The sequence below is a fragment of the Pleurodeles waltl genome, chromosome 9 (genome assembly GCF_031143425.1).
Source record: "Pleurodeles waltl isolate 20211129_DDA chromosome 9, aPleWal1.hap1.20221129, whole genome shotgun sequence".
In the NCBI taxonomy this organism is placed as follows: domain Eukaryota; kingdom Metazoa; phylum Chordata; class Amphibia; order Caudata; family Salamandridae; genus Pleurodeles; species Pleurodeles waltl.
In genome coordinates this window covers 889,415,770-889,433,094 of record NC_090448.1, presented here as the reverse complement: position 1 = coordinate 889,433,094, position 17,325 = coordinate 889,415,770, and the positions used below count along the sequence as shown (strand labels likewise).

Below are 17,325 nucleotides of genomic sequence, written 5' to 3'. Positions count from 1 at the left end.
GCGTCTGTTGTGATGCGTAGCCACTCGTCCAGATGATTTGAGATACTTCCCCCTACCGGAGTGGATAACGGAGGAGGGGGAAGCAAAGATTCAGGGCTTAGACGTGGGAGCCTGTCGAGTTGCCTGAGTTTGAGGTGTTGAACGACCCCTTGTCGACCTTCGCTGAGTAGAGAAACCCCTTTGATACTGCTGTTGTTGCTGTTGCTGGGGGCGCGAAGACATCCAGTGTGGCGACTGATACCGGTGGGTGAAAAGTCGTCGTTGATATGGCCGGAAAACCTTTCTTTGTTCTTTCGGTCTTTCCATCCCTACCGCTTTCAAGGTATCTAGTTCAGCTTTCATTCTAGCCATCTCGTCATCGGCATGAGAACCGAACAAGGTGGAGCCCGAGAAAGGCAGGTTTTGTATTCTCTGCTGCGCTTCAGGTTTGAGTGATGTAAGTCTCAACCATGCATGCCTTCTGAGCGCTATCCCGTGTGCATAATTGTGTGCGGATAGCACCGAAGAGTCAGCTGCAGCACTTATAATTTGGTTAGACACCATGGATCCCTCACCCACGACCTCCAGGAAATCTTCCCTTTTATCCTTAGGAAGATGTTCCGCAAACTGTATTAAAGAGTCCCAGAGGGCACGATCGTACCGCCCTAATAACGCAGTAGCGCTGGCTGCCTTCATCGTGACGGCTGCAGTAGAGCATACTTTTCGTCCTGCAGCATCTATCTTTCTGCTCTCTTTATCTGGAGGTGAAGAAGAAGATGGTGAGGTTGAATGCAGTTTCTTTGCCGCTACTATGACCACCGAATCAGGAACTGGGTCCGACCTCAAGAATAGAGGATCTTGTTCTGGTGGACGATATTTTTTAATAAGTCTGGAAGGAGCAGACTTTGTTGCGGCCGGTGCAAGGAAAATATCCATTGCTGGTTCAAGGAGACCTGGAACCAGTGGAAGCAAAGGTCTGGAAGATGTCCTGTGATGCAAGGTCTCGAAGATCACTGACGTCGATGGGGCAGGTACCGCCAGCGGGATGTTCAGCTTGGTTGCCCCTCGTACTAAGACCTCCTGGAACGTATTCACATCATCTATGGGGGACACTCTCGGGGACGGTGAGTCCGATAGGGTTGGAGAGTAGTCCCGTGTAGACGAAGAAGAACGCCTGTGATGTGAATGCTGAGATCTCTGTGGGTCATGACGGTGTCGAGAGGAAGAAGAGCGTCTAGAGGAATGTCCCGAACGTCTTACAGACCGCGTTGGAGTCCTCAAAACAGACTCTACAGGCGGAGCCGGAAGAGGCGCCGTAGGTGTTACCGGCGTCTGTGGCAATGGTGATTGTCGAGGAGAGAGTTGTGGAGACGCTGGAAGGAGGATGATTGAAGCCGAGGATTCTGAGGTTGTATAAACCCTCCTAGGTCTTTTTGATTGTCTCGACGTCGATACACTCCTCGACGTCGAAGTACGGTGACGGCGAGTGTCCTTCGCCGTCGATTCTTCTCGCCGTTGAGAATCTCTCGACGACGACCCTCGACGTCGCCGTGATGACGGTGAACGTCTACGACGTCGAGCACCCCTCGACGTTGATCGATCTCGCCGTTTCGACGGCGAACCGGATTCAGATCTCCTCGACGTGGAACGTCCTCGCCGTGTCGACGGTGACCCAGATCTCGACGGCGAAAGTCCACGCCGTCTCGACGGCGAAATCGTCGTCGACGGCGAGCGATGTCTCTTTCTCGCCGGCGAACCACTCCTCGACGGCGAGCATGTTGGCGCCGTTCCTTGCCTCGACGTCGACGCCCTCGACGTCGTCGGAGACCTGTGCCGTTTTTGAGCCGGTCTGGTCGGAGTTATAGAGGAACCAGTGTGAGCCCTGGTAGAAGACTGACCTTCTCCTCGCTCTGTGGTAGAATGACCACTTTTCCTCCTGTCCTCTTTCGCCTGGAGTCGGATCTTCTCCCTGTCACGAAGGGTCCTTCTGGAGAAGGTTTTGCAGATGTCACACGACTCCGGTTTGTGGCTGGATGGAAGGCAAATTATGCAGACCCGATGTGGATCTGTTTTGGCCTTTTTTCTGCCACAAGAAGGACATTTGTCAAACAGTGAAGGCATTTCTGAAGTAGAAAAACCTCAAAATTCTGTCAGAATCTAACAGAAAAAAACAGAAAATTATCACTCAATGTTAAAAACGTCGAGTGAAAATGAAATTCAAAAGATTTTAAATGAATTTCTGTCACAAAAGGATTTTGTGAGGTAGAGCTCAATGCTTCAGGGTCCTGTCAGAAAGGAGCCGGAAAAAAGAACTGAGGCAACTGCCTTTTGCTGTGCATGATGGGAAACAGGAAGACTTTACTTTCTTAAAGGCACAGCTCTATTTTCATTCTGTATAATGGCAGCCTATGGGCTACACTGCCCTACATTGTTTTATTCTCATGAGAGGTGTAAATAAAATATGAGAATGTATTTATTTATGTATTTATAGAATAAATAGAGGTTTAAACGTGAAATTTACACTACAACTGTTTTTTTTTTTCTTCTAACAATTTGGCCTGTGTAGCTGTTCACATAGGCTGCACATTGTTATTCTTAAGTGTTTTTCACAGACCTTTTTGTCAAGGAGCTGATGATTGCACTTAAGAATATACTACACAACAGTGCTCCGGGGTCCCCGCAGGCGCGCGGAACTATTCAGTGCTTATGACTATACATGGAAATCCCCTACGAGAGAAAGAGTTTTATCAACCGAAGAACAGCCAGTACAGATGGAGACACTGGATGCTGTGTTGTAAAACTATGATGGATCACTAGATCACTGTAAATTATAATGACTGCTTTCACACTGAAAATGCTGCAAAACTTTCTAAAATATCTTGTTAAACCAAAATATGAAAAGAATCGTGAAAGTAATGTTTTAACAAATTAACTATGTCATGGCAATTCAACTTATGATTGCAATTCATTATTAAGCTATCATCTCAAGATTCCACAAAAACTATTATAGTGAATAAGTGTTAAGACTTCCATAAGGAGAAAATTTGGCAACAAACAGTCATGGCGTTTAAATTTGTGATAGTAAATACAATTTTTGTGAAATGCAGTTGCGAATGAGCCTAATAAGGCCTGTGTGGAGTTAAAACCATTTAAGAAAATATTAAGGGGAGTGAAAACAACAAGAATTTAAGAAATGATTGAAAGTTTGGAGGATGCAGGGCTTCTGAGTGGTAGATGTCCCGTTCCCCTTATTAAGAAAGATCTGCCAACAATGGCACTTTATGTAGAAAGGACATCCACTCCTTTTTGTGGATGTCCTGCTCCACAAACCCTAAGTAAGGTCGGATAGCGTTTAGTGTAACAAACATTAAAAAGTATTGGATTAAAGTCCATGAAATTGAAATTGAATGACAATGATGCATTTCTAAAATTTAAAAAAAGAAATCTTTGGAGGAATTGAGATTAATTAAATGCAAGATGTAAAATATAACATTGATAAAATGTTAAGCACATCAATATGGCGATGGCTTCTGCATCACCTTATCAGAATTTCACAAGACAATCCACTTTCTCTTCTCTTCTATTCAATCGTTCTGTTACTATCCTAGCACACAAGTATCAGCATCTATACGTCTGCAGGATGAGCCATCAGACATTTCTTGCATCCAAAAGGTGATGTATTTATATGGCAAAGATGAAGGTTCTGGTATAGTTCTGACATAATGATTCACATATGCCTAATTTTGCATCATAAATGTGGCTCACTCACAAGATATGTATTTAATCTATCTTTGACAAACTCAGCGAAGAGGATTTGGGTGGAGATGATCTTTTTTCAGGATTGGGCATTAATTCAATATGGTGATGACAAAGCTAAATATCCATGGCACAATGTGCGGTGGCCCGTAGTTAAAATACCAGAGAAATGCAAGAACCTTCAACACTTTAAGATTAATCTGTATTGGAATATGTATTAAATTTAAGTATCTTGAAAATAAATCTGGCGCCTAGCACATGAAATAAGAATCTCTGAATAGAATCCATATTTAGCACCTTTTGTCAATGTCAACTTTTGATATTATTAATAAAGTAAAATAGGAGACATACATTTTTAAGACTTTAAGCATTCATACTTCTCTGTGCATTCATGTCCACCTGCTGGTATTTCACCATTTTGCTGCCTCCTATTCTTTTCAGTCTTGCAAAGAACGTTTGGGACTCCTTGTTGCCAGCGCCAGTGGGAGTATCATGTATGTCAGACTCATCAAACACGCTGTCTTCCTCTGCTGAAATAAGGTACAAGTATACCTTAAAGCTGAGATAATACTATCTACATTTTTACCAACATTACAAAATTCATTCTGACCATTCGACTCAGTACTGAAAATGCTAAATAACATGCTGCTAAAGAATATAAGATATACATGTATATATTTATGTATTTGGTATTTATATAGCACACAACTAGCCAACACATCAGCAGAGCATTATACATGGAAAATGTCAGGTAACATGCAGGTGAAGAAAATGTACAAACCAGCCACAGGACATAAAATAATGGCCCTCATTAAGACATTGGCGGTAATGATTGCCTACCGCCGCGGCGGCGGCCGCCAAAACACCGTCACTGCCGTTACCTACCGTCTGCTATATTATGACCTTAGCCAGAATTCCGCCAGAAGGCTGGCAGAATTCTGGCTACGGTCATGGCGGCAGACGGCAGCAGTGCCATGCCAGTAGACCACCGCAGACCGTATCATGATCCATGATATGGCCTGGCGGTGTTCTGCTGGCAGACGCTGCTGCTGGCAGCAGTGTCGTGTTCCCTCTCCTGCCGGAGGACCCCCTGCAAGCAGGTAAGTCGGGTGCTGTGACAGGGGAGTGTGTGGTTGGGTGTTGTGTGTGTGCGTGGACGTGTGTGTGTATGTGATTGTGTGCGTGCAAGCGGGTGTGTGGCACGTGGAATGCGTGTGTGCATGCATGGGTGTGAGAGTGCATGTTTGTTGTGTGGTGTGAATGCGTGTGTGCTAGAATGTATGTCAGTGTGTGTTGATGTGTGTGTGAATGAATGTATGCATGAGAGGGTGAATGTTGGTATGAGTGTGTGTATGCGTGTGGATGTTGGTGCGTGAATGTGCGTGTATGTCGTGGGGGGTCAGGAGGGGGAGGGGTGGGACAGTGAGGGCTGCCTGTGGAGAATGTCATATTTTGGGGAAAGATGCAGCCAGTCTGTTGGCAGTACCTTTCTCCAAAATACCGCCATCTGCCAGGGACATAATGAGGGCCAATGTCTGGTAAATTATTTCAGCGGCTTCATAAGGAATTTTCCCTCCACATTCTTGTTCAATCTTCCTTCATTTCCCATTTCAGTGTAACAAAGAGAATGCCATGAAGAACACACAACAATATGTATTAAATGGCTTCTGACCCTGGAAGTAGGTAGGTTACAATCCAACCGAACCCAACATGCCATTTGGATAAACGCATCCTATTGTGCTGGAGGTCATGGCTGCTCCCTTTAAAGATGTATGCTAAGACATCTTCAAGCACTCAGAATTTGCAGCTTAAAAGATTGGTATAAAATGGAGGTAGTATGTTTACTTAAAATCTTTGCAATTAATTCAAAACATATTCGAGATAAAATACAAATAAAACATTTGACCTTAAAACAAGAAGGTAACAACAATGCACCATCAAGGATAAAATCCACTCAGACCTGGAGTCTTTGCTCCAGGTCATAGGCTACAGCATCACTAAAGGGGGAAGCCCAAGGTGGAATTAAAATACTTTTGTCAACAATTGAAACTTTTAGTGGCTGTAGGGCAGATCAGCATCAAGGGCTAATGTAACCTAGCTTACGTTACAGTATACAAAAAGCAAATTCTCTAGACTTGTAGGGCCATTCACAGAAGTGCAGTATACAAATTCATGCCAAATAATATAGGGCTTGTTCATTGAGTCAGAGTGCAAGATCTCTAAACTTGAAGGGCCATTCACTAAACTGCAATGTGCAAGTTCATGCTGAGCATTGTGGGGCTTGTTTGTTCGAACCCAACAAGAGCTGGGAAATGTGGGGGGCCATGTGCCATAGGGATCCATGTGCCATCTCTCTAGATCCATAGGACCATTCACTAAGGAGCCTGGTACCAGAGCAAAGTCTATCATGGAACAAATTATAGGATCTTTCACGGGGGGTTGTTGTGTTCGTACATTGGTCCTGGCAGGTCACTGTTGCTGGAGGTGGGCAGACTTCTTATAAAATACATCTGCAGCAGCCATAAACTTGCTAATCCGGTCCAAGTCTGTTGGAACATCAGATGTATAGATGTATGTCATGGTTGGTATGCATGATCTTATACTGTTATGTAAACCTGCCTCTGAGCAAGCAATGTTGGACATTGCCAATTCAGAGGAAAATTCACATAGTCAGCACTTCTGACTACATCTGGATTTGTTCTTCCAGTGAGACCTATATTGATTTAGGGGCAAGGTTAATGGCGATGTCATCAAAATATCCCTTAAACCTTGTCTCCCCAAGGCTGCTTTTACGTATGGCTGAGATGGGACGGCTTCATGTGCTATATCTAGGCCCATTGCTCCCGGAATACTCCTAATTTCACAAATGTCCTCTTCCCTGGATTTGTGCTTGCATTGCTCTTTTAATGTCCTCTTTAGGGACTCTATTGTTATGTAAGGGTTATTTATTTCCTCTAGGGCAGATTCTCCAGCACAATCAAGGTATCTTAGCCAGCTGCTCTTTTTGTCTTGAAATATTGTGCACAAAGCACCTCTCGTCGATTCCAGGTCCACCCTAGACAACTAGTGATGGTATGTAATTATATCTTTTTTACAATCGATGTCCATTTTTACAAGCCCAAATTCTAGGCAATTCAAAGTGCCTTGAGTGGCTTCAGGGATGCTAAAAAATTTCCTCTATGCAGATGTGTGGCAGCATTCTGGTGGCTCGGTGAGCATGTCATGGAAGGCAAGGTGGCCATATTTTATGGTGGGAAATAAATTTGCCTGTAACACTCTTAGGATCCCCTCCACTGAATGACTATGTAAATTATGGTGTAGTTTACACAGTGTGTACATTGTTTTTGCGGTCTTCTCTGCTATAGCTTCGGTTTATACGTTGAATTTGCCGGAGTCTGACAGCCAAACGCCAAGATATCTATATGTGCAGATTGTGCTTACTCTTAGGGGTCTAACTTCCTTTTTTCGCTCTTTGGCCAAACACCAGGACTTTACATTTTGTGGCATTTGCCTGTAAAGCGTTCCTTGTGTTGTATAAGTGGAGTAAAACCAAAGCTCTCTCCAGGCCAATGAGTGTATGATCCAATAATACCAGGTCATCTGCATACTGAATAAGGGGTAGTTTGAATTGACCTAATTTCAATGGGAAAATGTTCCTCTTCAAAGGCTCTGCCCCTAGGTTGGCAGTGTATAAATTAATCAAAGTGGGGGCGATAACACAGCCCTGCTTAAGAACCTTGGGCCAGATGTAGGTACTTTGCAGAACGGTGTCTCAGACACCGTCTGCGAGTCGCTATGGGGTCGCAAAGACCCACCTCATTAAAATTAATGAGGTGGGTCGCAAATTGCGGCCCCATAGCGACTATGGGCACTCACTGACATGGAGGCCTGCTGTAGTCAGCAGACCTCCATGTCCGTGACTGCTTGTTAATAAAGCAGTTTTTTTTTTTTCAAGTGTAGCCCGTTTTCCTTAAAGGAAAACGAGCTGCACTTAAAAGAAAATCCGAAACCTTTTGTTTTGGAATTTTTTCAGGGCAGGTAGTGGTCCCTTGGACCACTACCTGCCCTGAAAAAATATTTTAGGGTCCATTCACAAAGGGGAAGGGGTCCCATGGGGACCCCTTCCAATTTGCGAGTGGGTTACCATCCACTTCAAGTGGATGGTAACTGCGACTCCATTTGCGACCGCGTATGCGGTCGCAAATGGAATTGCATACCACTGCGAGTCGCAAATAGGAAGGGAACACCCCTTCCTATTTGCGAGTCGGAAATGCATTTTGCGAGTCGTTCCCGATTCGCAAAATGCATTTCTGCATAGCAAACTCCGGTTTGCGACTCGCAAACGGCAATTTTTGCCGTTTGCGAGTCGCAAACTGGTTGCTACATCTGGCCCTATGTTTGTATAGATTTTTCCAGTTGTGTGATTGTTTTTAATCCTAATCCGAACCCATGTGTCGGTATACAGTGCTATGATTGCCACCAAAAGTTGCTTTGGTATACCCCACTTTGCAAGTTTAGACCAAAGAATGTGATGATCAGTTCCATCAAGCATGGCCTAATAGTCAATAAAACAGGAACAGAGAGGGGTATGCTCGCTTCAGCGGTCTTGTTCCCCAGGTACGAAAGGGTGATCACATTATCCATGGTCGAGGAATTTGGCCTAAAATCTGTCTGGTAATGTGGGATAAAATTGTTCTCGTTGATCCAGGCCTCCAGCTCATGCAATAAAACCTTCGCGAAGACCTTGCCATCTATGTCTAATAAGACAATTAGCCTATAGTTCTCAGGTGCGGTGCTGTCTCCTTTTTTGTGTATAGGATAAAGGATAGAGCCTTACCATGATTCTGGAATGATCGATAATAGGATGCATTAGTTGAATCATCTATGCATGTGGGGTGCCCAAAATGCCCAATCACCCTTAAAGATACTCCTTGGCAGGCCATTAGGGCTAGGGGTTCTGTCTGTTTGGATGCTCTTCAGAATGCTTACCATCTCCTTTTTCTGAAACACCTGTGGTGCTCACCTCCAAGCCATCTAGTGCATTCAATTGTAAGATCTTAGCGCCCTCTTTCATTTTCTCTGGAATGAAATATAGGTTTGATACATGAGCACACCACTGGTAGGACAGAGGTTTTAATGTTGGGTGTATGTATCCAAGGTTGGCACTGTGTCCCTATCATTGTTGCCTTGCAAAATTAGATAAAATCTAAAGAAAGGTGCAGTGCCTTAGATTCTGATTTGGTTTCCCCCACTGTAGAAGAAAAAGCATGGGGTGGGACAGTTCTTTTTCACTGTACCAAGCTGCGGCCAAAGTATACAGGGGTGTCATTCAGATGAAGGCTCTAAACAAGATGTAATTCCTTCTTAATATCTAACTGATATATAACTTCTGAAAATTCTCATTTTAGTGGTAAAGTCTTAATTTGATTAGGCTCACATGTCAAATCAGCCCATTGGAAAAGAGCCTGCCACTTATACAATGTACTGATTCAACGAATTCCTGGTACACAGGTTGAATTATTTTAAAGTACTTCACGGGACTACCAACAAACCAATAATACACCCACAACTATTGCTCCCTTGGAACAAAAAGTCACAAACAGTTCACCAAAACTAACATACGTAGTAACATGCATGTGAAATATCTTACTTTCCTCAATTTGCCTTGTAGCTTCAGACACTTACACCAGCCTGCATGTTGGCAAAGGATGGGATTTCTGTTCCTCACATGAAGACCACTTGCCAAATTTGCATATCTCCGTTGGGCAGGCAGCTCCATCATTTAAGGCACTGAACATTGCTGAGTGAGCATTATGTCTTTGCATATGCTTACCAAGGATGTTTATTTTCAGGAAACACTCTCATATCAGGAGTTATTTCTTGGAAATAAAATACTGCTGTGAGGTTATTTTAGCGTTTAAGTAGGCTCATTCATTTTAGCTTAGGTCTGAGGGCTGTGCCCTTTCACTTAGTCACTTGTCATGTTATTTCTCTTATTATTTTAGCTAGGCTTTATTTTAGTTTTATTATTTTTATCAGTTGCCCTTCCATGCAGAATTTATTATTTGTTTCTTTGCACAACATTTCATCCTGTGCTCGCTTCAAGCCTGTACACAAATGTTTACTGGGTATTGCCGGTCCAGAGAGTACAATGTCTACCTTACACAGAAAATATGTGTTGTCACATCAGGGCAGTTCTCAGAACAACAAAATGTTTTGATCATAAAAAAACATGCTGCCTCCACCAGCTTAGATGGCACATTCCAGCCAGCCTGCCATCTCGTGCTGCACGTTGTCGCAGTTTCTTCTGAAAATTCGCACTTCCTCTTTGTCTACGTGGGAGGACTCCCAGCAGACTAACAGATCTCTTCTTTACCTCTGAACACAGGTATGGGAATTGGGCTTCCGTACTGAGACCAGAAGGGCAGATTAGGGATACCACAGCTTTTTGCTTTCATGTAGAAACGTAGTAATGTAGGTAGGGATGTTAGACACACCATTGTGATAATATGGTGGGACTCTTCCTGTGTTCCACTTTCCTGGTCACTGCTCTAATAGTGTTGTTTTTCATCCTCCTCATAATTGCAATTCATGCCTTTTTACATAGAATACAGCTGCTTCAATTAAACCTATTGAACTAAGGGCCAGATGTAGGAAATCCATGAATTGCGACTCGCAAATTGCGAGTCAGTGAGACTATGGGGTCGCAAAGACCCACCTCATCAATATTCATGAGGTGGGTCGCATTTTGCGACCCCATAGCGAGACCCTGCACTCACAGGGATGGTGGCCTGCTGTAGGAAAAGGAAAACGAGTTGCAAAATGAAAAATAAACCGAAACCATTTGGTTTCGTTTTTTTCGGATTTTTTTAGACATTTTTTTCGACATTCACAAAGGGGAAGGGGTCCCATGCGAATGTGTTACCACCAGTGTGACACTGGTGGTAACTGCGAGTTGGTTTGCGACCGCATTCGCCGTCACAAAGCAACTCTGAATTGCGATGCGAGTCGCAAATAGGAAGGGAACACCCCTTCCTATTTGCGAGTCGCATTCCCAAAATGTGCATCGCGTTCGGCCGTTTGCATGGCGCAAACTGCGTTTTTCGCAGTTTGCGCCATGCAAACGGCGTGCTACATCTGGCCCTAAGATCCTGCTTCTGTTTAGTCTTTGCATGTATTAGACTTGTTTAACTGAGAGAAAGGGGTATAATCTGTTCTACCACGAGTCCCCTGAGGAGTCTGAGTGTCATGCGATACGCTGCCACAAATCACCTCTACCTCTGGTACTGGTAAAGTGCTGCTAGCGATCCGGAAAGGTTAGGCCAACAGCTGTCCAAAGGTGTGGGTCAGACTCAGACCCCCAAGCTGTTGCGCCGCGGCGGACCGCGGCGTGAGCCGAGCATTCTGCTCGGGCATGACCGCGATCCATGGTGGCCGGGCGTGCCGCGCCCCTGCTATACTCTATTTTTCTTGAGGCCCCAAATTGGGCATGCCATCAGTATTTTCCTGGATACCTCCCCCCACACCCCTCACTTACCTCATGAGCCTATCCTTTTTATCCTTCCTTCTTTTCTTTTTCTTCCTTTCCTCCTGTATTTATGCACTTCTCCAGCTGCCATGTTCTTTCTTCTTCCCAGAATACCTTCTTTCTCCCTGCATGCCATATGAACCTTTTTCAACATGGTGTTTTTTCTCTATATGTTCCTATGTTTTGTTCCCAATCCAATATGATGACGTTAGACTTCCTGTGGTCATTTCCTGTTCTTGGGTATACAAGGTGAATGATTCTTGTTCTCCTTGCGCTGCAACACTTCCTTTGGTGGTGATCTTCGCTCCTGCTACTTTATTCACCAGTTATATTTTTTCCTTGCCTGTTCCAGCTTTTCTCAGTATTATTTTTCCTTTTGGAAAGACTTACCCTTTATGCTTCTTTTTGTTCCAGGGAGTTCCTGCTTAGAGGTTTTTCCCTTTGTTTTTTTTTCTCTGGGACCTCTTCTGGAGGGCACGGACTGCTTTTGGCGTTCCTCCGTCAGCAGCACCATGGCTACCAGAAAGGGCCGCCCCTACTTGGTTCAAGGCAGAACCTGCAAAAATCAAGACCTCTCTGCAGTTCCAGTGGGCCAAAGACATAAACGACGAGTAGCCTGTGACACACGTTTGGTGGTGCTGCCGCACAAAATCCAGCAGACTTGTTATGCCAACGGGAGTCCTACAACATAACACTACCAACGTAGGTTAGACGCTGACTTTATGCATCTCCCATTTATCTCTGTCTCATTACATGCAAAAGGCACCCTAATTACCCAATACGGAGACCATGGTATTAGGGAATATCCTCCTCAGCTAGATAGGTAATATCTATTTGATGCTGTAGATTTTCAAGATTCAAACTTGAAGGAACTCCCCAATTGGGGTTTCCATCTCTGAACAATTCAATTCCACTTTAAAAAATAGCGGACCAAAACAGGGTCGTAATTACAGCTAATATATGTCTCCCCCACACAATACACTTAAGAAATAAGTGCCTCACAGAAGAGGGAGGAGAAGTTGCATTTGTCATTGAGGCTCATGACACATACAGATCAGAATTTTTTTTACTCTTGGATTACCTTTTCAGTAGCAGATGGAAACACACATACATTTCATCACTTCACTACAGCAAATGCAGCCGCACAATATAGACCTTAAGTATATTTAGAAATACCACTATCTTATCAAGAATATTAAAACTGCCTCGGTGGTGCCCTACCATACAATCCACAGAATGTTACATTAGGTCCTTTAAGTAATTGCTGACCTACATGGCCAGAACCGGCTAGCTATACACCACACTCTAATATAGGTACAATAGTGGTAGAAGACGTACGCCGCCTATACACTAATTTAGTAGAAATATATAGACAATACAATTTGTAATGCAGACTTTAAACACCGCCCCAGCAAGGGCTGCTCCTGTGCAACCACATGTGACCACAGCAGGCATCAATCCTTCTACTGTGCATTCAATTATGGATAAAGTACCCACAAAAAGTGAAGAGATTCCATTTTGGTTAGCACAAAAAATGAATGCAGTTTTCCCATACGGACCCCAAGGTAAACATAGAATTTTCACAATGTGCTTGCCATTTGGATGGTTCCCTCAGTGGAAAATTGCATCACTAAGGGTGCAGTGTATGCTGCACTCTACACTTTAGCACACAGCACTTGTGAATCTTCCAGAAGTGTTAAAACAAATTCAAATTTGAATATGGGGCTGCCCCGTCCCTAGATTTGGGGATGCTATTATTGGAAAACTTTGCCGCAGTATCCTCAATAATATTAAGTAACCTTAAGGGGGAAGCGGTAGCATTGGCAGTATGCCAGTGGCTCTGGGATGTTCCTTTACAGGATCAAGAATGTGAACTACCAAAGGTTATCTCCAAAACCTATAGCAGTATAGATCAGGATAGTCTGCGAGCCAGACCAGGTAACCATAATTACAAGGTAAATACATTAAGAATTCTACCTAGCAAACAGTTTAGGGTCCTCTGGGATAAACAAAAATAAAATAAAGATAATGTAAATCAAAGAGGGGAATCTACGCGTTCTGAGACCTTTGAGAAACGCTAATTTGAGACATAAGGATAGTTCAAAAACTCCTGATAAATACCAATATATTGACACAGGCCAATCTCGTTCCTTTGAGGACTCAACAGATAAACGCAGTGAGAAAGGTGGGTGTTCCAAACAACAACCAGGAAACCAGGAAAAGATTCACAACGTTAATCTGAACCTTTCATAAAAAAGGAAGATAAACTTCCCAATAGAAAACACAATTTAAAAAAATAAATAAAAGTGGCAGCAATTTTGGCTAGAAATACCACACATAATGAGAGCTTTACTGAAGAACAGGACTTGGGCATTGACTCTGCTAGGCTGTGCAGCAGAGCTCAGAATAGTTTGCCGGAATCTTCCGGAGCTTCTGGAAGTGATAGCAACTAATGACATTTTAGAAGTCAAAACTGCAGACATGCAAGTCTCCCCCCAGATGGGGTTTCCAAAGTGAAAATACAAATTGAGAGAGACAAAGAGCGCACATTTAAGTTTATATTCTGGGGAAAACTAACGCTATGTTATGACATTCTATTGGCAGAAATAGATTGGCTACCAGAATTTGTCCATAAACTCCTACTAGGGGAAGATGTCACTAAGCCATCTTTCTCTTTCCTTGTTCATGAAGAATTAAGACAAGCTTAAGCAGTGGATTGAGCACTGGCACAAGCCCTGGTGCTGTATTGCAACCAAGTTGGATGGCTCAAAGACTCCCTCTACCACACAATAAAGGTAAGATCGACACCACTTCCACAGCCACAATACCCCATTAATCATGGGTCTAAAGCACCAGTGAGAGAAATACTCACACAGCTTGAGTACTAGGGTGTAATAGAACCCTGCATTTTACCAATGAACAATCCTTTGTTCCCCGTAGGTAAGTCGGACCATCCATACAGAATAGTCTTAGACAAGAGACACTTACACAGTCACACATCACATGCACATTTGCTATACAGATCGCACAGCACTTATCAACAATCTAATGCACTGAAAATACAAAACAACCTTGGATATTTCCATAGATTTTTTCTGCCAAAATATAGCACTTGAAAGCAGGAATCTGACTGCCTTCAGCGTGCTAGCCTTGCAAAGAAAATTTAGTTGACTCCCAAAAGAGCATAAGACCAGTCCTGGATTCTTATCAGCATGTGCAACATCTGTATTAGACAACATTGACCCTGAGGCATTGTCCTTTGTAGATGACATCTACCTGACAGATGATCACCAGGTCACATGCCTGGCGGACCGCATTGTGGCGGGTTTCCCTGAAATAGGCTACAAATTTAATTTCAAAGAAACAAAAATTTCCTTTCTTAGGGGGTTATTCTAACTTTGGAGGAGGTGTTAATCCGTCCCAAAAGTGACGGAAAAGTGACGGATTTACCACCAGCCGTATTACGAGTCCATTATATCCTATGGAACTCGTAATACGGCTGGTGGTATATCCGTCACTTTACCGTCACTTTTGGGACGGATTAACACTCCTCCAAAGTTAGAATAACCCCCTTAGTGTCCTGTTTTTGGGATACGAGTTATCAGATGAAGGAAAGAGACAAGCGCCCTACTTTCTAGAGAAGTATGCACAACCACCAAATACTATCAAAAAGCTACAATCATTATTGGTCATTTTTAAAATGTTGGCAGAACTTACATTCTGGTGTATGCACAGCCCATAAAACCACTTTATGACTTGATACATCCAGTCTTTTCGAGTAAATATAAGACGGTTGAACACACACTCATTCTCAGAGCATTACAGCAGGATATGCTTGAAGCAAAACACTTACATACACGTGATAGCAAAGCAAACTTGGCCATCAGAGTAATTGTTGGTGCCATTGGGTTCGCCTATGTAACATTCAATGGAGGTGATACACTTCCAGAAGCATATAAATCACATTTATATTCCATGACTGGACAACGCTTTGCTCCCACTGAGAGAATTTTGACTGCTGTTCAGATGGTTGTCATAAAAGAGACACCACCAGCTAAGAGGGAATGTATTGATGTCATGACCCCAATACCAGCCTTAGAGGTTGTGACAAAAACCAGCATTTCAAACGCGAAACCATTACATCCACGCTGGATTCATGGGGCCACCTCTCTGACTGCCACTGATGTTGATTATGTTTTTGATTTAAAACTTAAGATACACGAATTCCCTCAATATGAACTTGAATACTCAACATCTACAAACATTTTGCCTCTTGATCAATAACAAATGATTATTTACACTGATGGCTCAGCACAACCAGTGGTGGGCACCAAGCAGCAATACTCTTGTGTGGCTGTGAGCAAGTACGTGAGGGATGGCAAGTTCCACCCCCAAAAGACATACACACAGACCTTATGGGATTGCACTGCACAATTAGCAGAGCTTAAGGCTCTATTATTGGCACTGGAACACATGGATCCCAACCTTCTAACACTGATTGTCTGTCATTCGTATTATTGTGTCTAGTCGTTTAATGAATACCTGCATTGCTGGTGCCAGAATGGGTCCAGAGATTCAAAAGGGAATACCATCAAACACAGACTTTTGTAGGGGAAAGTAGCTGTTCTAAAGGAGATGCTACCAAATACTCATGTAGTACATACAATGGGCCATCAACGTGTAGGAATACACATTGCAGGAAACACTTTGGCTGATGAAACATCCAAGTCAGCAGTAGCTACCGCTTCTGTTGCTGTAATTACTCATTGTAGGATGAGGCTGGATGATGAGAAACTGGCTACTGTGAAAACTTCGGCTGACAGCAAGCCCTTACCAAAGGCATATCCCGCCAAATATTCCTACCATCTAATTGCCCAAAATGTTGCATTCATAACAATACCAGGAGTGAGTGATTGTGTGACCCCCTACCAATGCAAAGATCAGGAGTTGCTTCTGCCCATGCAGGTGTGGCAGCTACAATTTCATTATTGTAAAAACGCTATGGTGGCCTGGTCTATACAAACAGAACAGCCCTTTGTTGTGACATCTGCCACCAAATAAGTGGGTCCACGAGAAACGTCCACAGCAGATATGCCTCCTAATTTCCAACAAACCACTGCAATGTGTGTACCTCGACCATAGTGGTCCCTCAACACCTGATAGTGCATACAAATACTTCTTAGACGGTGTTGATTCTTGCTCCAGATTTCCATGGGTATGGCCACAATGATTAGCTGATGCTCAAACTGTTACTAAAGATTTGCAAGTCTTCATCGAGACCAATGCAGTTGTAGTATTGCATTCAGACCAGGGCCCTGCCTTTGCCTCCAGGGCATTCAGGGACACACTGGCAATGATGGGTGCCCAACTCCATTTCTCATCTTTCTATCATCCTGAGAGAAACGTGGTGGTGGAGCAGACAAAATGAAACTTAAAGCAATCCTTAAAAGCAAGAGTACTATGAACAGGTCGTAGTTGGCTTAACTACCTATATGGAATCCAGGGAGCACTAAATAATCTGATAAACAAGAAGGTCCTTGGGAGAGCGCATCCCATATGAGGTTCTGTTCGACATAACTACATATGCCCCAGATCATGATGGCCCTGGCGCAGTGGCGTCAGACACACCTTTTGACATAAATGAGCGTGTCACTGTCTTGCAGGAATTACAACAGTTATGTGATGAAAACTCATCTGCATGTCCCCCCACCTTGGAAATGAGGGATTCACCAACATCATCCACTAACTGGATTCCAAAAGTTGGGCATCTAGTGCATGAAAAGATTGCTGTGAAAAATTAATTTGGCTCTGCATAAAGAGTACATGTTCCAGTCATGTGAATACATGGTACCAGACTGGCATTCTACCACTGCTGCCTGGTTCCAAAGAAACCCATTTGTGTCAACTGACAATGTCAAGTTACACCATGTGGCCAGTCCTACATAGTAGACCACAAGGACTCTTAAGCAGTTCCCGAACCCCTCTCACTGCCAGTCATGATGTGCCTCTTCAAAATGTAAACAACAGTGTTGAGACTTCCATATATATTTAATGTTTCAACA

The 17,325-nt window shown here is 43.5% G+C and overlaps 1 protein-coding gene across 1 annotated transcript in view; it reads right to left on the bottom strand.

Moving 5' to 3' along the window:
* Positions 1 to 17,325, bottom strand: part of UNC79 (unc-79 homolog, NALCN channel complex subunit) — a 770,017-nt gene that overhangs the window by 384,884 nt on the left and 367,808 nt on the right. The window contains exon 31 of the mRNA XM_069208227.1: positions 4,113 to 4,265. Within this exon, the coding sequence (XP_069064328.1) occupies positions 4,113 to 4,265 (153 nt within the window). The remainder of the gene's footprint in view (positions 1 to 4,112; positions 4,266 to 17,325) is intronic.